General features: G+C 43.1%; 1 protein-coding gene across 3 annotated transcripts in view; it reads left to right on the top strand.

Annotated features, from left to right (window-relative positions):
* The window catches only part of MFRP (membrane frizzled-related protein), a 179,919-nt gene that overhangs the window by 107,150 nt on the left and 50,726 nt on the right, over positions 1–22,043 (top strand). For all 3 annotated transcript variants that reach the window (XM_085645926.1, XM_085645927.1, XM_085645925.1), the window contains exons 5-6: positions 12,939–13,176; positions 14,373–14,503. In XM_085645926.1, the coding sequence (XP_085502052.1) occupies positions 12,939–13,176; positions 14,373–14,503 (369 nt within the window). The remainder of the gene's footprint in view (positions 1–12,938; positions 13,177–14,372; positions 14,504–22,043) is intronic.

Raw genomic sequence — 22,043 nt, 5'->3', positions numbered from 1 at the left:
TTCAGATGTTTGCTATTTGCTGCCATTCCTCACATCTATGTCACAACTATGATTGTATTTACTCCTGATTGTGCACTGCTATCTGCACCTTAGTCTTTTAGTGCAGTTATCAAATATATTTCCCCATTGGTCGTATGGACCTTTTTTAGTTGACTTGAAGCGCAGTAGAGGAGTTAAAATTAGAAATATATATCCAATTTGTGAAGCAATGTCACTCCTCAGTAAGGACCAAGAATCAATAATTTGGATTAAATGAGTTTATTTTAGGATATTAATCCATACAGTATATATGCTGAGTAAACGTAAATTCACCAATTACATCAATATTGTTTAAAGACTGAAATGTGTCAGTAAGTTACATCACAATAATATGAGATACAGAATAGTAACAGCCACAAGGCATGAAACAGATTGTTGCAATAATGTGTTCCATAAATAAAGTCCCCTTTTTAGTTTCAACTTAGGTTAATAACAAAAGTACCTTACAGGGATTTCCATCTAAGGAGCATAGAAGGTGCCAGCATAGAAAAAAACTTTTGTAGAAGTTCAGAGAAATGAGAAAAGTGTTTAGCCTAAAGCTTCAGATTCAGGAAAAGACCAGCAGAGATATCTGTTTCCCTAACTACGGAAACAGCAATTAAATGTAACAATTGCTTCAAAACACCCACAACTCCTTCTCATCACCAAGAACCAACCAAAGAGCTAAATGTTTCAAAGAGCTAACTAAGTTCCTATCTCATCAAAACTTGGACTGCAGTGGTCAACCTTGAGCATCCCACCATTCTGATGTGTGATAAACAGAAGGACCATTTCTTCTCCGAGTTCGTTGCCAACTTCCTCCCCACAGGTCTCAATATTCGTTTTCTAATACAAACAATAAGAGGCAGATTGCGATGTCGGGCGGAGTTGCCACCGCCCAACATCGTCTCAGTAATAGGATGGACCAACACCCAGTCGGTGGTCCCGACCAGCCCATTAGGATGCGACTGAACAGTGTTCAGTCACATTCCTACATTTTACAATGGGAGCATGCATTCCGGCCGTAAACCTGCTGGAATGCATGCTCCCATTTTAAAATGGGAGGTGCAGTTCATCCCTGCACCCATGGCAGGCACCTTGAGGGGCCTGCCACGGAGTGCAGTGATCAATAGGAGGCCGTGCACACAAAGGAGCCCTGCTGGGGGCCCTCAAATGCAAGTTCTGACAGCCTTTATGTGTTGGAAAGACCGGCATGGAAAGTCTACCAAAACCAGACATTGTAATCCCAAGGGCGGAATGAGCCGCCCTTGGGATTACAGGCCGCATTCCGACTGGCTAATGGGCTCTCTGAGCCTGTCGGAAGCCAGCCGGAATTACCGATCGGATTCCTTTCCGACCACCTACATTGTAATGAGGCGGTTGGAACGGAATCCGACTGGGATATTACGATGCAGTTGGAAAGGCTCCGACCGAGGGTAAGAGCCTTTTACGACCGCATTGTAATCGGCCCCTAAGTCTTTAACTATTGAGAAACCTGATAAAGCACCTACAGAATGAAAAGTTAACACACTGGCACATTTTAAAAAGCATTTGCAGTTGAGGCTTTATGGCAAGTTAAGCTTTTCAGAATCATAATAGATGTGAATTATAATAGGAAATACATACACAAAGTGAAATCAATATTCAGTGTTAAATGTAAATAAGCACATCATGGTTACAGAAATCGATTAATGCTCTCTAGTGTATATAATTGTAATGTTGAAATAAATATACTCTATTGATTTGTTTAAATGTAACACATATGCTAATGAAGTTAAACTACACTTGGAAAATGAATGTTATATATGAATATATAAATGCATATTCATGATGTATAAAGGGAAGAGCCTAAATCATGCTTCTCTACTTCCCCCTCTGATGGCAAGGATAGCCATCACAATATCACATGAATCTTATCTCATGAGACCAGCTCAAAACTTTGTTTTCAACATCTTACATCTTGTGTTTTCCAAATGTTTCATCTCATCATAGAACCAACACTGACTCTCTTCCAGTTCTATGTCCCTTCTTTTTCATTTCACCCTCCTTCCAGGTTGATCCTCTCTCTTTGATTATAAAAACCTGTATCCCTTAAACTTAACAAATAAACCAATCACTCAGATGGTGATTACTATAAGGGGTCTCACTATGTAACCTAGAATCCAACTACCTAAGTTTTTCAAACCACTTGCCTACTGTGGCAAATCCATTTCCAATTGCTTCCCAAGCACTGTAGCTTCTACCTCTTTCAAATCCTCCTTCAATACTGTAATGTTCTTAGCAAATGTCTTTATCTCCTCACTCTTATCTGTTATGTAAGTACAACATTGTTGAACCTTTAACATCTTACAGACACCACCCTCTTTCACATAAAGGATGTCTAATGCAAGGTGGTTCTGCATAACCCTAGACCTAATAGCTATCATCTCAGTGTTAATGGCTAAGAGCTTCCCAGCTGTACTAGTAGCTAATTTATCTACTATAGTGGATAACTTCCTAACCTTTAAATCATGTAAGACCACTCCAACAGGGATCATTGCGCCAAAGATATCCCGTACAATTTCAGAAGCACTACTACTACCCAGGAGTACCCTAATGCTCCCATTATTATGGGATATGGGTATACACCCAATTAAGAGTAAGGCTGAATTATGCCCTATCCTTTATTGGTGGAGATTGAGAAATACTCCAGCTTTGGAAAACTGCTAATGTGCATTTAAAGAAATTGTAGATATGGACAAGGGAAGGAAAATAAAATGGGTAATTGACCTAAAAGCATCCTGACATTATTGGGCTTGGAGGAGTATTGCGGCAATGAGACACAACAGAAACCTATATCCAGAACCTGTGTGAAGGAACTATATTAGGCACACATGTGCTCATCGGAAGTAAGCAGTAAGAACTTAGGCACTCTCACCTCAGATTTTATGGATGTCAAAATTCAGAGTGGCTTCGAAGGTTTCCTTGATTATATCTCAGCCCCCCTAGCTAGGCAATTGTACATCAAGTTTTGTCACAGTAATTTGCCCGTCAAGAGCTTCTGTAAGAAGGGGAAAGGCGCCAATGACTCTGGTACTGTTTGCCTCCAGGTGGACGAAACTCTACTTCACTACTTCTTATTTCCAAGGTATGAAAGCCTGAGGACAGGGACTGATTTCGATTTGTAGGCAACTGGGAAATAGGCAATGTAACATGGTACTTAGGTTGCTGTGCACAGACACTACTGAATTCCTTGTCTGTGCTGCTGCCAAGTTCCTAAATTGGAGTCGGTGTATAAGAGGCAATATTATGAACCAACTATAATTGGGTTTTGACAGAGCTTCCTTTGATGTCCCTTTTGAAGTAGCACTTAGAAGCGTCACTCTCATTCTTTGCCCAATTCCTGCACCACTCACAATCTTATCTCGTGGAGGGGTTTTGTGAAAGCTTTCGTGGCCTCTTGTATTTTATTATCTCTCTCACTTTTCTTGAAATACAATGCAATTTGCATGTCATTTCTCTATACTTTAAGTCTATTATTGGTTTTATGAACCCAATCCCTCATGGGTAAGATTTAAATTCTTTCAGCACTGCATGTTCTACCTGACAATCTGTTGTATAGTTTAGTTTTTATGTTTTTTTATATTTTATATCTGGTGTATAACCTTTATACTTCAACGTTTTCTGTGAAGGAAATTCTAAGACATTGGAATGTTAACCTTTTATGTGAATTTATCTTTTTACATTATAATTTTTTTTAATCATGCTTTTATAGTTCTAATTTGAAATAAAACTTATTGATTGATTGACTACCACGTTTTGGCCTAGCATATGACCCCGACACTGGGTCATTCAGATGTTCCACATGATAACATTTCAGGAAGACTATAGCCAAATATCAAGTGCCGTACTAATTTCTGGCAACATAAAATATGCATGCTTCCCACAAACATAATAGACTCCAGGATTTACAGGATCCTTCTCTCCTAAACGTTGGTCTTGATTTCCTCCGTAATCAAAGATATGCTCACAGACACTCTTTCTCATAAACTGAGTAAGAATTACAGATTTTACCCTAAGCACACACAGCTTACCCTCATGTGAGAGGCTGGCCTGGTAAATGCTGTCCACTAATGTAAGTGGGCACCTTGCACCAGTCCAGACAACCCTTATGGTGATTTAAGAGGTCATAGACAACCTTAGGAAGCTCTCTAAGTGGTAGCTGTGGAGAGCAGACTTCAGGCTTCATCCAGAAAGAGTGTAAAGCAGCTTGTTTTACCAGAATGCAATCTTATAGTATAGATTAAGTGAAAAGAACCACACCAAGTATTTATAAAAATATGTATTCATTATATAATACTGTCTAGAATGTTCAAGTATCTCCAACACAGAATTAAACACAATGCACACAATACTTTAGCAAAGATACACAGCAAATGACACGAAATACACAGTAGCTGGGGGGGGCAAACCATATACTAAGAAAGTGGTATAATAACAACGACTCGACTCTAGACAGTGTTGAGAGGACATAGAATTGCTGGGGACCCAGAGAACCACCCAAGGTAAGTAGATAGGGACTCCACGGAGAGCATGTGCAGTATGTGCAAGTCGCAGTTGGATATTTTAAAGATTGAGGACCCTTCCCAGTGGACCCTGAAGAAACCCCGTGGAAGACAGAAGGTTGGAGAGCCACCCCAGCTGCGGATACCCTAGTACCCACATTACTTACATCAGGGAAGTCGGGTGCATAGGTGTGAAGTAGTCGTCATCAAACCCAATGGATGGCTTCAGGAAATTACCACTTCTGGAAGATCAGAAAGTGTCCGTCGGAATCCAAACATGGATTCTTGAAGAGGAGTACCTGAAAGCAGAGGGGACAGAGTCTATGTCACTCGGGAGTGACCAGGAGACTTTGAAGAGGAATGCGATCTGATGTTGGGTGCTTCAGGAAAGATGACGTTGAACTTGACTCTATAGCTGTGAGGACCACGCAATGCTGATGAAGACCAGAACCCGGACATGAGCTGCCACACGAAGGATATCGAGGGCTGAGGGGTGGGTGTCCGGTGGGTGCACCAACAAGCCTTGGCAAATGCAGCCCACGCAGGAAGACAAGAAGGTGCATGGTTAGGACCAGCAAAGTCCAGGGGACTCACCACAAGCAGGGGAGTCAGGGCAGGCCCCAAGCAATCAAGGGAGTCCAAGAGAAAGAAAGCTAACCCTCAAATGGACCCACAGGCTGGAGGCACAGAAGTTCTGAGTGGACCTCGAGCAGCTCATCAAAGGAGCAGGTCACGGTGCCCACGAGGAGATATGGCTGAAGATCTTGGTAGAAAAAATTGCCGGAGGTAGGGGCTACTTGGTGCCCAATGCACTTGTTCCAAAGTTGCCAACAAGCCTTTGCACTTGCAAAAGAACACAGTGCACAGCAGTTCGGTTTATGCAGCCCCCATGAGGGACTCTGGCCTCAAACTCAGTGAGAGGACAGCTCGGTCCTTGAGAGATGTAGTAAACTAGCACCTGTGTTGTGGAACTCTTTGGAGTCTGCAGGAGCTTGGGATGAGCAGACTGGTCAGCAGTGTTGAGGTGCCTGCGAATGCAGGAAAGGGACACCTTCCCTTCAAGGGAGATTCCTTCAAGTGTCTTTGATGCTCCACAGGTCCTGCATGGATCCTGTATGGTGCACAGGCACAGACGATGCAGCAGACTAATGAAGTCAGGACCAAATGAGAGTCCAGCGAAGTCCAGAGTGCACAGAGGGTAGAAGTGCAGTGGTTTCAGTTCTGAATCTTATCCCAAGACGAATCTAAGGACCTACACCCAGGTAAGCCTTTAAGTACCCTAGGAGAGGGTTGGGAAGATTCAGGGGACCTTTCCAGGGGTGGGTCTGGACAGCGGAGAGGTTACTCTCAAGTCCTTTGTCCAGTTTTGCGCCAGAGCGGGAGCCAACGACTCCCAGAACTGGTTTGAACTGGACTATGCACAGGGACACCAAATGTGCCCTTCATGCAGACTTTCAGGCGCTGGCAAGCGCACCCACCCAGTCCCAATACCCTAAATCCTGTCTAGGAGATGGTCACACCTCCCTGTGACAGGATGCCTATTGTTCCACCTTCCTCTGCTCAAGCTTGGATCAGCATCAGGAGGGCAGAAATGCATCTCTGGTCGGCAGCAACCATTGTGTGCTATTCTGGACTAGAAGGTTGGCACAGGTAACACCGAGAGCCTAATGGAGGGCTCTTCCAGTGCTTGGAATCATACCTCCCACACTAATTATGGTGTGGGGGTATGATTCCAACATGTTTGATACCAAACATGATAAGATTTGTTGCAGCTGTTTTCAAGATGGTCATCGTGTAATTACGCAGTGCCCCTCTATATAGTATATGGCTGCTTCACTGACATCCTGGGAGAATGGACTCCGTAGACTGCAGGGGTGTCCTGCTCATACAGGGGCACCCTCTCACTTATAACCAGGCACCCTGCCTTCAGGATTGCAAAGGCCTACTATAGGGGTGACTTATAGGTTTTAAGTGCAGTGACCCTTAGATATACTAAACCTATATCTATAGTAAGCGGTGCATGCACCGACGTACACAGGCTGCAATGGCAGGCCTGTAGTTACATTTTGAATGGTCTCTCATGTGTCACATAATACATGCTTCAGCCCATCTGCGACCTCTGGGGTACCTATGCCCTGGGTACATGGGTACCATATACTAGGGACTGACAAGGGCACCCCAGTATCCAATCTGTGATGTACCCAAGTACTGAACACAACAATTTAGGGAGAAAGCTGATAAACTGGGGTCCTGATTAGCAGGTTCCCAGTCAGACTAGTCAAAAACAGCATCACATCAGGCAAAAAGTGAGGGTAACCATAAGAAGCAGATCCTACTTTCCTACACCTCATATTTCCAATCTAAAGTCAGCAAGGGTAAAACCCCTGACTCCTGGTGCTCTTATTCTTCCTAAGAAGAATACAAAGTACAGGAGTAAACCCGTAAACACAGTTGAGACCGGGTGGAGCATAGAACAAAAACAACAGTGTCTCAACTGGTAGTCATTAGCAAGGGCAATTACAAAGAGTGTATAAATCTCTTGAGGGAGGAGAAGAAAAGAAAGGGAGACCACGAGCAGGTTTCATACAATATAAGGTGTTATTTGTAAGTAGTTGTATCAGCACTACAGTACAATTTTACTTAAAGTAACCATAACATCCAAGTGTTTACTGAACGTGCTAGTGTTGGTGAACGGTGCAGTGACACCACGGTGATAAAACAATGTGAATGGCACAAAAACTGTAAAAACAAGTAGGTATGAGGTCAATGATACAAGACAGATCAACATAAGTCAAGTATTATGATTTAGACTGAATTGATTGACCCCATAAAACGCCATGGTTTGCTCTGAGTAGTTGACGGCGTTTCGACCTGCTCAATTTCAGGTAATCTTCAGGACGATGGTTACTAAATCACGTATAGTGCTGAAAGGATAATGCTGCAGTAATCCAGACAACAAGGGTGAAGGCCGTGAGAATCAGGAAAAGAGGGGCAACTGTGAGCACTCCGATGGGGGGAATGATGTTCGGAAGTTGTAAATATCCAGGTAACAGGGCCTGAATACGTGGATTGCAGTAGCCCTGGTGGTGTTCAATTGCTTTCAGGAGGCAGGCTGGACCTGGGTGGTGGAGTAACGCTATCCAGTGTAGAGGAGAATGAATCAAGGGGCAGGCGGGAAAAATTGCCGCTGCACAGGAAGTCGCTTGGCTGCGAATCTGGACGCTTCACTCGTCCAGCTCGACTTCCTGTGCAGCGGCAATTTTTCCCGCCTGCCCCTTGATTCATTCTTCTTCATAGGGGATCCACTTGAAGATCTTCCGAAGGAGGTGGAGCGTGAGGAAGCAGGAGGATGAGATGCATTGATTTGGTGGTTCATTGAGAGTGAGGAGTACAGGATGACGCTGAGGTTTCGTGTATGGTCTGTGGGTGTAGGGCACTGAGGGCCACCAAGAGTCATCCCAGATGGAGGGAGAGGAGCTCAGGACGAGAAATTGAAATTTCTTCTTCATCGTGACCATTTGGGTGTGGTTCTCCCCTTCCTGCAGTAGTAGATCCCACCTTTAATTTCTTTATGAGTCTGAAACTGCACACCTTTTGGTGTGCAATATGTGGTATCATTTAATCTACACAACAGATCATGCCCTAAAAGCTTTACAGGAGTTAAATCACACATCACAAGCTGGTGTCTCTTTTCAAATGACCCTATTGTAACTGGGACGTTTTTGGTGACAGGATTCGTCATTTGTTTATTGGCAACTCCTACAACTTGGATTCTTTTTCCCAAGAGGGGTAGGTTTAAAACTTCCACTGTTCTAACAGTGGAATGGGAAGCACCAGTGTCAATGAAAAATGACATGTGTGGCCATACCCAAGATTCTGACCCTGATTCTCATTTGCACCCCTATTGGGATTCAAATGACATTCCCGCTTCCAATGCCCCAACTTGTTATGATAATGATAAGGGTTTGATTTCTTCAACGTTGCAATATCAATCCCAATTTTGAAGTGAATCGTAACACCACGGCCTCTACATAGTGAAACACCATTGCCACCTTGCATCATAGGCCCACACTGAGGGCCTGTAATCCTGGCATTCCACCTACATTTCCTATTTCCTGATTCTGACTTCCTCTATGCACTGTCTTCATGCGCACTAACATGAACTTTTCTTTGAATAGTCTTTGTTTCATGTCCAACTTGCCACTGCAGTATCTGCAACCTCTCATAATTAGCATACAGTGTCTCTTTATGTTCCTGGTTAGTCTGATCAATCTTTACCCAGTCAATATCCTTTGAGGACACCTTCCCCAACAGAAACGTATTAACTTGCTGATACACTTTTATCACCTCAGGTGATAGCGGATGAGTTATCAGTTTCTGTGAAGCCACTGAATAGCCACCTTGTACTCAGCCCATAGATCACTAGATACCACAATGCCAAAGAAAGTATTCAAACCTGCGAGATTTTAACAAAGCTCTCAACTTGAGTGAACCACTGATTGGAGTTCTCTCTGAGATTTGGGAAATAATTGTTGAATGATGCAAGATCCCTCCTGCTCCATGCCACATGAACAAACCCTCCACCTGGCACTTCTCTCAACTGGAAATTCTGTGTTCCCTCTTCATCTTGACCATTCAGGGGTTGTGCTCCCTTTTCCGAGGCAGTAGATCCCACCTTTAATTTCTTCTGATCTTTCTTTTTGGCCCATCTGCCTTCCCATTTGTCCAAATCCTTCCATTTCCATATACTACCATTTAGTTCCCTAATTGGCTATTTCATCCCTGATGCCCTCATACTCATTATGTCTTCTTCATCAAAACACACGCGGTAACTCTTCTGTAAAGATTTTGTTCAATTAAAATCTATATCATACACTCGAACTAATTTGAAAAGAAAGCTTGTCATGAGCTTGCCTTGCATATTTTGTAACATCCTTACACATGTACATGAGTTCGTTTTCCTGATAAGTTTCTAAACGGGATAGGTCAAGATTACCTAAAATCATCTCATCTAACTCCAGTTTCAACCCTGGCCACATCTACTGGTTTCTCCTTCTCAGGAGACTGGACTTCCCTGCTTAACTCAGAACCTTCATAAACTCTAGGCGACCAATAAAAGAATCTAACTAAATCTTTTATCTCCTGTAATTTAGCACCATTTTAGGTTTCAGGGGTATTAAACGTTATTGCCACTCTGAGACTGCTGCTGGAAATACTTTGGGGTGAATTCCAAATGGACATGCAAGAGTGTTGAGGTATCGCGGTGGCTCAACTATGGGAGTGATTCCTGTCATATTCATTATGGAAGACGCAGGGGCAACATCCAGTGCAGTAATGTTAGCCGAAACCAAAGCAGTTCTTCCCATCCCTCCCCAGTCGGAACCTTCAAAGGATGTGTTGAACCCCCAGATAACTCAGGTTTATATAAAGGGATCGCAAGACCAATAGTGACAGGGACAGTTAGTGCATCGTGACAGGGATAGTTAGTGCATCTGGGGCATTCGGAACAGAGGAATTCACAGGAGCACGAATCACTGAATTGTCTCCCATAGCAATCTGATCCCTATGAATGCATTACTCATCACTTCAGACAAAGGTAGTGGATGGGCTGACAACAGCACATTCAAGAGGTCATCACTAGATTCACTATCACTACCACCTCCCAAACCCTCTGTATTCTCTGTCTTGTCCTCTCCTTTTGTCCATTTCCATTTCTGGAGTTCCTCACTCATCAATGCACGGTGCAACCTAGTTCCCTCAATTATTTCTGCCAAACGCTTTTGTTGTTCTGCATCCTGTTTAGCTTCTACACAACTACGCACATCTCGCCTAACTTATCTTTAGTGTGTCTACATCCTCCCAAGCATTAAGTGCTTCATTTTGTGTAGTTCTAGGTGGTGGCTTCATTTTGTACAAGGCCCTTCTCATATTTACAATAATACTCAGATTAAATGTACCATGTCAAAGAAATCTCAATGCACCTTCATTTTCTGTGATCTTATGCTACTGACTGAACCAATTACAGTGGTCGAGCCCTACGTTTATGGCCATATAATGAAAAGCCGCACCTTTTGGTGGTGCCTTTTCACCCTCTTTGACAGGGACCCTCACATTCCCCCAATCAAATCCCTAGTAGCTCTGAAACATTTATTTTTTATCAACAATTTAAACAATCATAAAAAGGTAATTTCATTTCAAATAAAGAATAATTATTCTCTTAACCACAATACATTTTATTCTGCACTAACAGCCAATCTCAGCACAACACCTTCTGTTCTGTCATGTTGCAGTGCTGCTCTCAGTGCCGTAAAAACCCAACAGCAGCACGGCAACTATACCAAATGTCTGATCCCACCGGGGCACACAATGATGTAACTCTCACTACTCGCAGCTGTTCATCCTCCTGTACAATTTTCACCAGCAGACCTTTTTCCACCACCCTAAGCAAGCATAATAAACAAAACACTAATCAAGCACTAAAAACACATTTGTCTCCTCCACTAAAGAACTCAAAGTATTCAATCACACAAGATATAGTCCGGAGTAACACTTTACAGCTTACTCACACACACGCAGATGAAATCTCGACCAGAGGAAATCACCCCGACTAATGCAGTTTCCCCTTTGCACATCAGGATCCAGCTGTTAGTATTCTCATAACAAAGTTATAGTCCCTTTCTCGACTGTGCAGTTGATGTTACCTCACAAATGACACCACAAAACTTAGTAGACAATTTACAGAACTATATATCCTTATCTGTCCTGGGATTTTTGGCTACAACTAGCCAGATTTACATCTTCAACTGCTCAACAATAAGTGCATCTACCTATACACAACTATTTAGAATGCCATCACACTACGCCACATACATGCAAGCTTGACATACACAAATAGATTGCTCGACTCTATGAATACTCACTCTCCTTTGCTGCTACAACTCTTTTCCGAACCATTGGAACACTGCCAATTCTCCAAACTGGAACATTGGCTTAGGGTTTGGACTAGATTGGGCAATCTCATATGAGTGTATTTTAGTTCCTTTAGGTTCATTGACTAACCATGCGACATGCTGCAATCTGAAGGCACGCTGGTACCTGCACCTCAATCTTTTAATGAAGTCATCAAATATATTTCCCCATTTAGCCGTATGGACTTTTGTTATTCGACTTGAAGTGCTGTAAAGGAGTAAAAATTAGAAATACATTTCCAATTTGTGAAGCCAGAGTGACTCCACAATAAGGACCAATAATCAATAATTTGATTACATGAGGTTATTTTAGGATATTAATCAATCCAGTGTATATACAGAGTAAAAGTATATTCACCAAATACAGCAATATAGATTGAAGACAAAAATGTGCCAGTAAGCTTAAATCATAATAAAATGAGATAAAGAATAGTAAAAGCCCCAATGCAAACAAAGCAGATTATCGCAATAAAGTGTTTTCATATATAAACATCTCTTTTCTAGTCTAAACATAGGTTAAGAATAAAAACAGCTAACAGTGATTTCTATCAAGGGAGCATATAGAAGGTGTCAGCACAGAATAAAACTTCTGTAGAATTTCAGAGAAATAAGAGAAGTGTTCATCATGAAGCGTCACATTCAGGAAAAGCCTAGCAGAGCAATGTGTTCCCTCTCAGAGTTGAGAGTAAGTCTGTCTCACTAACTTTGGAAACACCAATTAAACATAATTTAGCTTCAAAACATCCATATCTCCTTCGCACCACCAAGAACCAACCAAAGGCTGAACCTGAGGGGAGTCAACATGCTTCCTATGTTCCCATTGCATCGAAACTGGGCCTGTCAGGTCAATCTTTGAGCACTCCACCATCCGGGTACACAATAAACCTGGTACGCGTTGACCATTATTACTCTGAGTTTGTTGCCAACTTCCTCCCTGCAGTCCTCACTATCAGTCATCTAATACAAACAATAAGCCTTTCTCTAACTAACTGGAAACATGATAACGCTCCTGCAGAAGGAAAAGTTAACACACCCGGACAAATTAAAACAATAAACATTTTCAGACGAGGCCTTATGCCAAGTTAAGCTTTTCAAAAACTAAATGAATGTGAATTACAATATGAAATATATACAGAAAGTGAAATCAATAATCAATGTTGAATGTAAATAGGCACAACATGGTTATAATAATCAATTAAAGCACTCCTGTGGATATATCACTTTAATGTTTGAAATTAAAATACTCGGCTGATTTGTTAAATGTAAAACACGTTAATGAAGCTAAACCATACTTTGAATATAAATGTTGTATATGAGTATATAAATGCATAAGCATGATCTGTAAAGAGAGAAGCCTAAATTATGCTTCTCCACTCCTGACGCTTGTTTATATTGCTGTTTTTTTTAGTTTGTGGAGGCACATTACGGAGCTCCCAAGGCTCCTTCAGCTCACCAAACTTCCCATTCTCTTACCCACCAAACCTGCACTGTCTTTGGAGAATCGTGGCTGATGAGGGGCAGGTCATACAACTGAAGATCGAGACGTTGAGTGTGGAGGGATTTGGAGTCTGTCTCCTCGACCGGGTGGAGGTCTCTGAGGAAGTGACAACAGCCCAGGGAGTCAACTTCTCCCAAGAGATCGGCAGGTAGAGCAAATATAGTGGCTGCTTTCTAGAGGAGATCTGTCTGTGGTTTTCCAACAATGATGATCGTTAGTTGCCGAAATATGTCATGATGTATTAAAAATCAGTGTGTAGTCAAGTCATGACCTACTGATAATCTGTCGTGTCATGATGTCATGATATAATGAAGGTCAGCATGCCGTCTTTCATGTCATGATATACTGAAGATTAGCCGGTGTCCAAGTATTTCAGAATATGCAGAGGATCATCAGATGGCCTGGTATGACATGCTCTACTAAGGATAAGCAAGGAGCCAGTCATGTCGCAATGTATTAAAGTTGATCAGGTGGCTGTCATGTTATGACATACTGCAGATCAGTATGCAGCCAATAATGTTATGATAGGCTGAAGATCAGAAGTTGCCCTGTCCTGTCATGATGATATACTGATGATGATCATGAAGCTCATCATGTCTTGATGTCTTTTTTTTAAAACTGAGGCAGATTGATGGAGCTCATCATAACAGTAAAAACTGACACATATATTTTTAAACCATAATAATTTGAAAGTGGGATTGGGCATAATAGATAAGAGTATTAGATTTGATTACATTAATTCACAGTGAATTGTTTAAGTGGTCCACAAATCTTTTGAAATGTACAATAGTTTTATTACAAAACAACTCTTCCAGGTTTATAGTTTTCTTCATGTTTTGAATCTATGCCTCCTGTGTAGGTGAATGTGTGGCACATCATGGTTGAGAAAATACTGGCCTAGCTATCAATGCACCAACAATCATGAGGTGATGTACATGAGTCAGTGAAGTTATTTCAAAGGCCCTCCTAAACAAGGCTAAGCATAGATCGGGGGTGGAGGGAGGGTACGCTAAATAAAGAGTGTGCATGTCTATAAATGTTGTTAGATACCAAAATAAGGAGTGTGCATATATAGAAATGTTGTGATTTATTAAATAAAGAAAGTGTGTATCTAGGAATGTTTGTGTATCTAGGAATGTTGTGATACACAAAGTAAGTAGTGTACTTGTCTAGGTTTGTTGTAATACTCAAGATAAGAATTGTGCTTACTGTCAAATGTTATGCGTTACTAAATAAGCCCCTTGCAAATCTAGGACTGTTTTGATATAACTATATAGAAAATCACATTATTCGTTGGCTTGTCTTTGTGGAGAGATTTCACTGCACCTTACTTCCACTCCACAGGTTTTGCGGAAAAGTTCCACCACCCACAATCAACACCAACTACAGCCGCCTCCGTGTGACCTTTATTTCGGACCAAAATACAGGCGCGGCAGGGTTCATGGCCCGGTATCGCATCATTGCACCCCATGAAAGTTAGTGTCTCTTACATACATAACTGAATAGTCTCCAATTAGTCAATAGTTTTGTCTTGGTTTCTCCTCCAATTTGGCCTTCAACATCTCATAAATTTAATGCAATAGTCACAGACCAGATCCGAGAGTTATGCATCCCTAGATGTTCTCCAAGCTACCTGTATTGTTAGTCCTCATTCTGCACCTAATTTTGGTATGTGAGTGGTTTCAGTTGATTTTAGTGGGTTGCATGTAAGAATATTGAGCAATAAAATTCCATAGCTAGACTATCTACTACCAAAATATTGTGAAGGCATGTATATACAGGTAAGCAAAGATTTGCTAATCTTAACACCACATATACATACCTTGAAGATCTATAGTAGCCAGCTACAAAACACCAGGAGATTAGAATAGTAGATCTATACTTAACTATACGTGCTAGGTATGATAATATTGTACCACAATATTTTAAACTTGATATTCTGTTCCTATACCCTTTGGGAGAAAACATTTCTAATAATAGACTCCAGATAGACTTTGAGGATTATTATCTCCAGAGGTCGTGCACACAGGTCACAATGTTTGTTAGTCATCAGAAGGGGTGTAGTTCATCCTGAGCCAAGTGGATACAACCAGTTTGCTCCTATGACTATTGTATCGGTCGCTGGGAGATCTGAAATTCAGATCTTGGTGCCTTCACTCACCTGTTAGAGTGTCATGCTTCATAATTGGGCGCTCCTCGTCTGGCTGGCGCTGCAATGCCTGATGGGCCTGGGGGCTTCTTTATCAGAGATCTTCTCATCTCGAGATGCCGTATAGATTAATGCAAGTGAAGGGGAGAAAGGGTTGTGAGTGGGTGATAACTAAAATAGACTCTGGTCGCCTAAATAATTTTTGTTTTATGGTTGTGAAGGTGACCAGGACTAGAGTAAAAACAGAGGAGCTATCATGTGGTTTTCAGGTACCAGGATAGCTACTAGACTAGTGCTATCACTAGTATGGTATGTTCGACATGTTTCGTGCCTTGGTTGCCCCAAAGTCAGAGAGCACTTCTTCAGGACCTAGGAAATAGCTAGCCATGTCCAGATGGACAGAGTGTCATCTATGTTGCGCCGCTACATAGATGACATTTTCATCTTTTGGAAGGGAGACATAGTCTTGTGCAACTCCCTCTTTGAACAGATAAATGCATTGGAACCTTTCTTAAGGTTCACACTCACGGTGTCCCCCACTACCATCCACTTCTTGGACCTCACCATCACTTTGGGGAATGGTGAACTGTCGACCAACACCTATAAGAAACCCACGGATTGCAACACTCTATTGCATTACGAAAGCCACCACCCGAAGGCACTCCATGACAATCTTCCCTTCGGCCAATTCTTACGACTATGTAGGAATTGCAATTCCATCACGACATTCAAGAACCAAGCATCCTGTCAGAGCAGGAATCTGGAAGCCCTCAGCTATCCGACTTCGATCATTAATAAATCCCGCAAGAGAGCTTCCAACAACAATCGAGAGGCACTACTGGAATCCAAACAAAAAGAGGAGGAAGATACCATAACCTGTGTGACAACATACACACCGGACACCAATAGAATCCAGAAGGCGATAAAAAAACACTGGATGATCATTTAATCAGGCGACCTCAGCATCCCTAAGCCACGCTTCGCCTTTAAACGCACAAGCAACTTACGGGACATGTTGGTTCACACTCGCCCACTCACCAAAATCAGAACAACACAAAGCACACTTTGGAACTCAACGCCTGTACAAGGACATTACCCATGTGGTCAATGCGGTGTCTGCCACCTTACCAAACATACAAGTGAAGTCGATCTATATAACAACCACATTTGGATCCAACATGCACACACCAACTGTAATACCAAGAACTGTATCTATTGGATTGAATGCCCCTGCCCTTTAAGATACATCGGCATGACCACCCGAACAGTGAAGACGCGTATTATCGAACATAGGAGCAGCATCCAGTGTCAAAAAACAACCACAAAAATGAGCGCACACTTCCTAAATTACCCACACACTGCAGAGGAAACGAGCTGGGCGGTTCTTGAGTCAAACAACTCCAGGAAAAAGCAAAAACTTTTTGACATGGAACAGCGCTGGATTTTTCATCTCTCTACACAGAGGACAGGCCTGAATGATGACATTCCATGGCAGGAGCTTAATAGGTAGGATGTAACACGCCTATAAAACATGTTACCATGCATAGATAGAAAAGGGCACCCGCAGATTTTCTGATGTACAGTATACTAACAAACATCCTTCCACCATCTAATGGGCACTACAATCAGCGGACACCCACACGTTTGTGCCACTACATATCATAGGCCTCATACCATGGCCAAGACAGTCCACCTTAACCAGTATCATATAGAGACCTTACAGAGTGACCATAAGAGAATCCCATTTCATTTCACTGTGATTATATAACATATGTTTATGATGGCCGCCCCCTTAACCTACGATACAATACCCCATACCATAGAGATAAGATGGCCGCCACCCTAACCAACAATACAATACCCCTTACCATAAAGAGACACATCGAACCCTCGACCGCACTTAACAAATATCTAGGGGTATTAATAAGCCAATAAGATGCTATGGTACCTTCCCTTTTAGAATCACGTCCCTACAAGTAATGAGCGCATCCCTCAAATATCACCTCCCTATGTTATAAGGGACTACGAAGCCACCACTCAAAGATGGTCGCCGCATCACCAACAACATTAACCAATACCAGTTATGACCTGCATGTACCATGTGATCTACGTGGCAATAAGAGAGAGTCCACTACGCCGCCTCACGGTTCCAGGTCGTATGGAGGTGGGTAGATTCAACGGCACTGTCTGTACCAGCCACAAAGTAAGTGCACTGGGGCTTGGGGGCAGAGACCACACTTACAAAATGCAGACACTTAGAGCTGCTCTCAACATGGCCTCCCCAGCCCGTGCATTTCCTTAACGAGTCACATAACTATTGACCACCCGACTCGCTGTGGCAATTACGCAACCACTTGAACACATACTGTAATTAATTTGGCCTCCCCTGTCTGCGCATTGCATTTCATTTCTTAAATGGGTCACGTAATTATTGACCGTCCAACTCATTGTAGCAATAACGCAACCGCTTGCGCATATACTGTAATCGCTATTTCACAGGGAGAGGTCCACACGTTCTTAGTAGATTTCTTAAGACCTCACGATCCGTGGGCCTACATATCAGGTTGGCTTGTTTTTCCTTCCCCCTAAGATGTACCTAGAGAGACTCAACATTTCAAAACCTGTTGAATTATCGCAGGCGAGCAACTATTAAAATGATATCGCTATTTAAGCCACCACCTCACCTAGCTGCCAGGACCTCTCCAACCCCCTTCCCTCTCTTCCTCCCAAACCTCCTTCAGCCCTATGACTCCCCACACCCCTTCCCTCTCCCTCCGCCCCACCGCCCGCTCCTCTTCTATCACCCCCTAATTTTGTCCTTAATTCCTATCCGTCTCGCAACGCTAACAAAGACAACTCCCCTTCCACCCCTGGTGCACCAACTCCTGCTCTCATCCAACACCCTTCCCCACCTCTGAACCCTATACCCCTACTCCCCTCCCACTCCCCCACCTCTCCCTGCCTTCAACCGCCAAGTGCACCTCCTCCTATCTCCATCGAGTCACCCAACATGCCGTGCTCTGCCTTACTCTCACTGGAAAATAAGCTAGGCTCTCTAATCACCTCCATCTCCCAACTTGAAGCTACCATTTTAGCTTTAAGCTCCAAGATCTCAACTTTTCCATACACCTCAATTCCTTTGGAAAACACTCGCCCTCCCACGAGATGCACCTCGCCCCCACACCCCATAATAGCTAAGCATAGCCTGTCATCTGCAAATTCTCAGAAGCACTCGAATGCCTCCCTTCTTCCACTTTCACTTCCCAGTAACCCTGCTATCTACACCATTCTGACCATCTCCTCTGTCAGAACCACTCGTCCACCTAAACCCTCCAGAGCACCCTCATACAGGTACAATATCCCCATCACCCCTCATAGCCCAAGTTCCCCCGTCACCAAAACAGTCGCGACAGAGCTGCGCTGTATGCTCCACAACTGCAGATCTGCAATAAAACACAAACTTGAAATCTCCGATACCATCAACTTGCACAATATTGACATGCTCTTCCTCACTGAGACCTGGTTCAACGATACCTCTCACTCTATGTTTGATCTCCTTGTACCCACAGGTTATTCTATACTTAGAAATGACAGAATTGACAAAGTTGGGGGAGGTGTTGCAGTCATCTTTAGAAACTCCCTTCAACTTAAGGCTCTTCCCAACAGCTCCTTCCACACTTTTGAATGCCTATCTCTTGAGCTTCAATTGCACCACCGCTCACCTCTCAGATTCCATGTTATATACCACCCGCCTGGAAGCAGCCCTTCGTTTATGGAGGAACTCACGGACTGCATCAGCGACCAATACTCGCAAAGTGACAATCAGATCTTCGTGGGTGACTTCAATGTCCACTGGGGCTCGCCTCAAGACACCTATGTGAACTTACTGGCCACCTTCCTCTCTGCAAACGATCTTATCCAACACTGCACTGAAACAACACACTCTAAGGGCTCAACCCTGGACCTTGTCATTTCTAAAGCAGGCTTGCTGACCATCGCTACCCCTATTCATGTAGACTGGTCTGACCACCTCCTCATCCCATTCTCTCTTCAGCTATCACACTCTATAACTCTCGGCCAGCCTAAGAGGGCTACTTCCTGGTTCCGTGACACTAAAAATATTGACCTCAGAACCCTCTGTGATTCTGCTTTGCTATCACTTCCAAGGCTAGACCCGGACCTAGATGTTAACGAACTCACCTCCCAATGCCTCACAGTCCTTGCAGTCGAAATCAATAATGTCGCTCCTCTCCAAAGCAAAAAGAAAAGGCCCACTCCATCAGCACCTTGGTTCAACAAATCCCTCTATGAAGAAAGGAAGTACCTAAGAGTCCTTGAGAAACAATGGAGACAAGCGCCCTCCACCGAAAATCTGGCCACGCTTCGTTCAGCAAGATCCAAGTACCACAAGCACATCTTCCTTGGAAAAGCGTTGCACTTCAAATCCCTCCGTGACTCAGCCAAAAATAGACCCAAAAAACTATTCGACCTCATCAAGAACCCAAACAGCTCTCCCCCAACCTCCAAATTGAAGGTTTCCACAAAGAAAGCAGCGGAATTCGCTATATTCTTTGATGAAAAGGTGAAATCACTTGTAGATCAGGTCATTCATCCTACCCCTACAGAGGAGCGCAAATCCTTAACCATTTGGCAAAACTTTGACCCCATCTCTGATGATGCCCTACTTAAATGCATCCTCGATACAAAGCCCTCTAACCATTCTCTTGACCCCATCCCTAGTGCCATTGCCATTGACTTCTATACCCATTCTCTCTCCTATTGGACCACTCTGGTCAACCTCTCCCTCAGTCAAGGCTCCCTTCCTGTTTCCTTCAAAACTGGGCAGGTCACCCCTCTGCTTAAAAAACCCACCGCTGATGCGAACGACCCTAACAACTACCGTCCCATCACTAACCTACCCTTTCTTGCGAAAATCACAGAAAAATGTGTAGCGAAACAACTCTCTCGCCATATCAAGGACAATGATCTTCTGGACAACTTCCAGTCCGGCTTCATTCAAAACTGCAGCACTGAAACAGCCCTGCTGCTAGTGATTGATGACGCACTGCTGATACTCGATTCAGGGGAGTCTTGTCTTCTAATTCTTCTTGACCTTTCTGCAGCCTTTGACACTGTCAATCACAATACTCTCCTTAACACTCTACAACAGAGAATGGGCATGGAGGGCACTGTGCTCAAATGGTTTGCCTCCTTCCTCTCTGATAGATCCCAAATGATCAAAATAGCGAACAGTCTTTCATCTCCTTTAGCGGTCGGTCAAGGTGTCCCTCAAGGCTCTATACTTGCACCCACACTGTTCAATCTCTACTTAGAACCATTGGGAAATCTGCTGAGTAAATCCGGGATCCACTATCATCTATATGCGGACGACACTCAAATCTACCTTAAGGTGGCCTCCACTCACGATCTCTCCCTCCTAAGCTCTACTCTCGACTCCATTCAAAACTGGATGTTAACTCATCAACTGGTCCTGAATCCCTCCAAAACTGAATTCCTCCTCCTCTCCTCCTCACTTTCTCCTCCCCCAGTGCAATCATGGATGGATCAGATTAATCTACTGAACAATAAACCCATCATTGTCGAGAGCGCAAAATCCCTTGGCATCATACTCGACAAAAAACTCAATCTACTCTCCCACATCGATTCCATTGCAAAGTCTGCTCGATACCAACTGCGCCTTCTTTGGGGGATTCGTCGCTTCTTCCCGGAGCACGATCCTAAAACCCTGGTCCAATCGCTGGTTCTCTCCAGATTGGACTACTGCAATTCTCTTCTTACTGGCCTCCCCAAGTCCCACCTGTCCCCCCTGAAGTCTGTTCTCCATTCAGCAGCTCGCTTCATACATGGGGCCAAAAGAAGCGACCACATCACACCCATTTTATCAACCCTCCGTTGGCTTCCAATAGAGGCAAGATCTATCTACAAGACTGCCTGTATCACCCACAAAGCCTTGCACTCATCCTCCCCTCGCTACCTGGCGGATAAACTGAAACTCTCTGGTGGCTCCAGACCATCACGGAATGCAGAAAATGTATTGCTTGAACCTCCCACTTTCAAGAAGGAAAGATCGATGGCCCAATCCTTTTCAGGCAATGCGGTGAGAATTTGGAACTCACTTCCGCCTCAGCTCCGGATCACCACCTCTTCCCAGGCCTTCAAAACTGACCTCAAATCTCTCCTCCTTCAAAGACACTTCCAAATTTAATTCACACCCTATATTTTCTGAAGGAAGTCCTTCCATTATAGGAAATTCTGTTCTCCATGCCTATAGAAGTGCCTTCCCAGTGTGTTTTGTGTTTTGAGTGTCTGCCATATATTTCATATATTATACTTTTACTTGTATTTTGATCGCTTTTGTAACATGCACACATGTCACTTTCTCCTTTTGTAACGTATCGTATGCTACCTCTTGTATCTTGTTTGCTTTTGATACATGCACTATGGCCACCACTGCCTCATGTAACGTAACTTCTGTTTTAGTGTTCTGAGTGTCGGCCATTTTTTTTTTTACTTTTTACCTCTAGGTGTACTTTGTATGCTCTTGTAACCTGCACACATCACTTTTTCCGGTTGTAACGTATCGTTTGCTACCTCTTGTATTTTGTTTGCCCTTGATACTTGCACAATTGTCACTATTGCCTCATGTAACGTACCGTTTGATTTTGTAACATGCTCACTTGTATTTTTGCTCCTTATGTATCATTACTGCTGCTATTGTGAAGCGCTCTGACACCTTCGGGTAAAGTCCGCGCTATATAAAAACGCATTAAATAAATAAAAATAAATAAATAAATAAATAAAATGTGTTTAGAGCACGATAAACATGAGTACCCACTTTATTGAGT

The sequence above is a fragment of the Triturus cristatus genome, chromosome 3_1, assembly GCF_964204655.1.
Source record: "Triturus cristatus chromosome 3_1, aTriCri1.1, whole genome shotgun sequence".
Taxonomy (NCBI): domain Eukaryota; kingdom Metazoa; phylum Chordata; class Amphibia; order Caudata; family Salamandridae; genus Triturus; species Triturus cristatus.
This window is presented reverse-complemented; position numbering and strand designations above follow the sequence as displayed.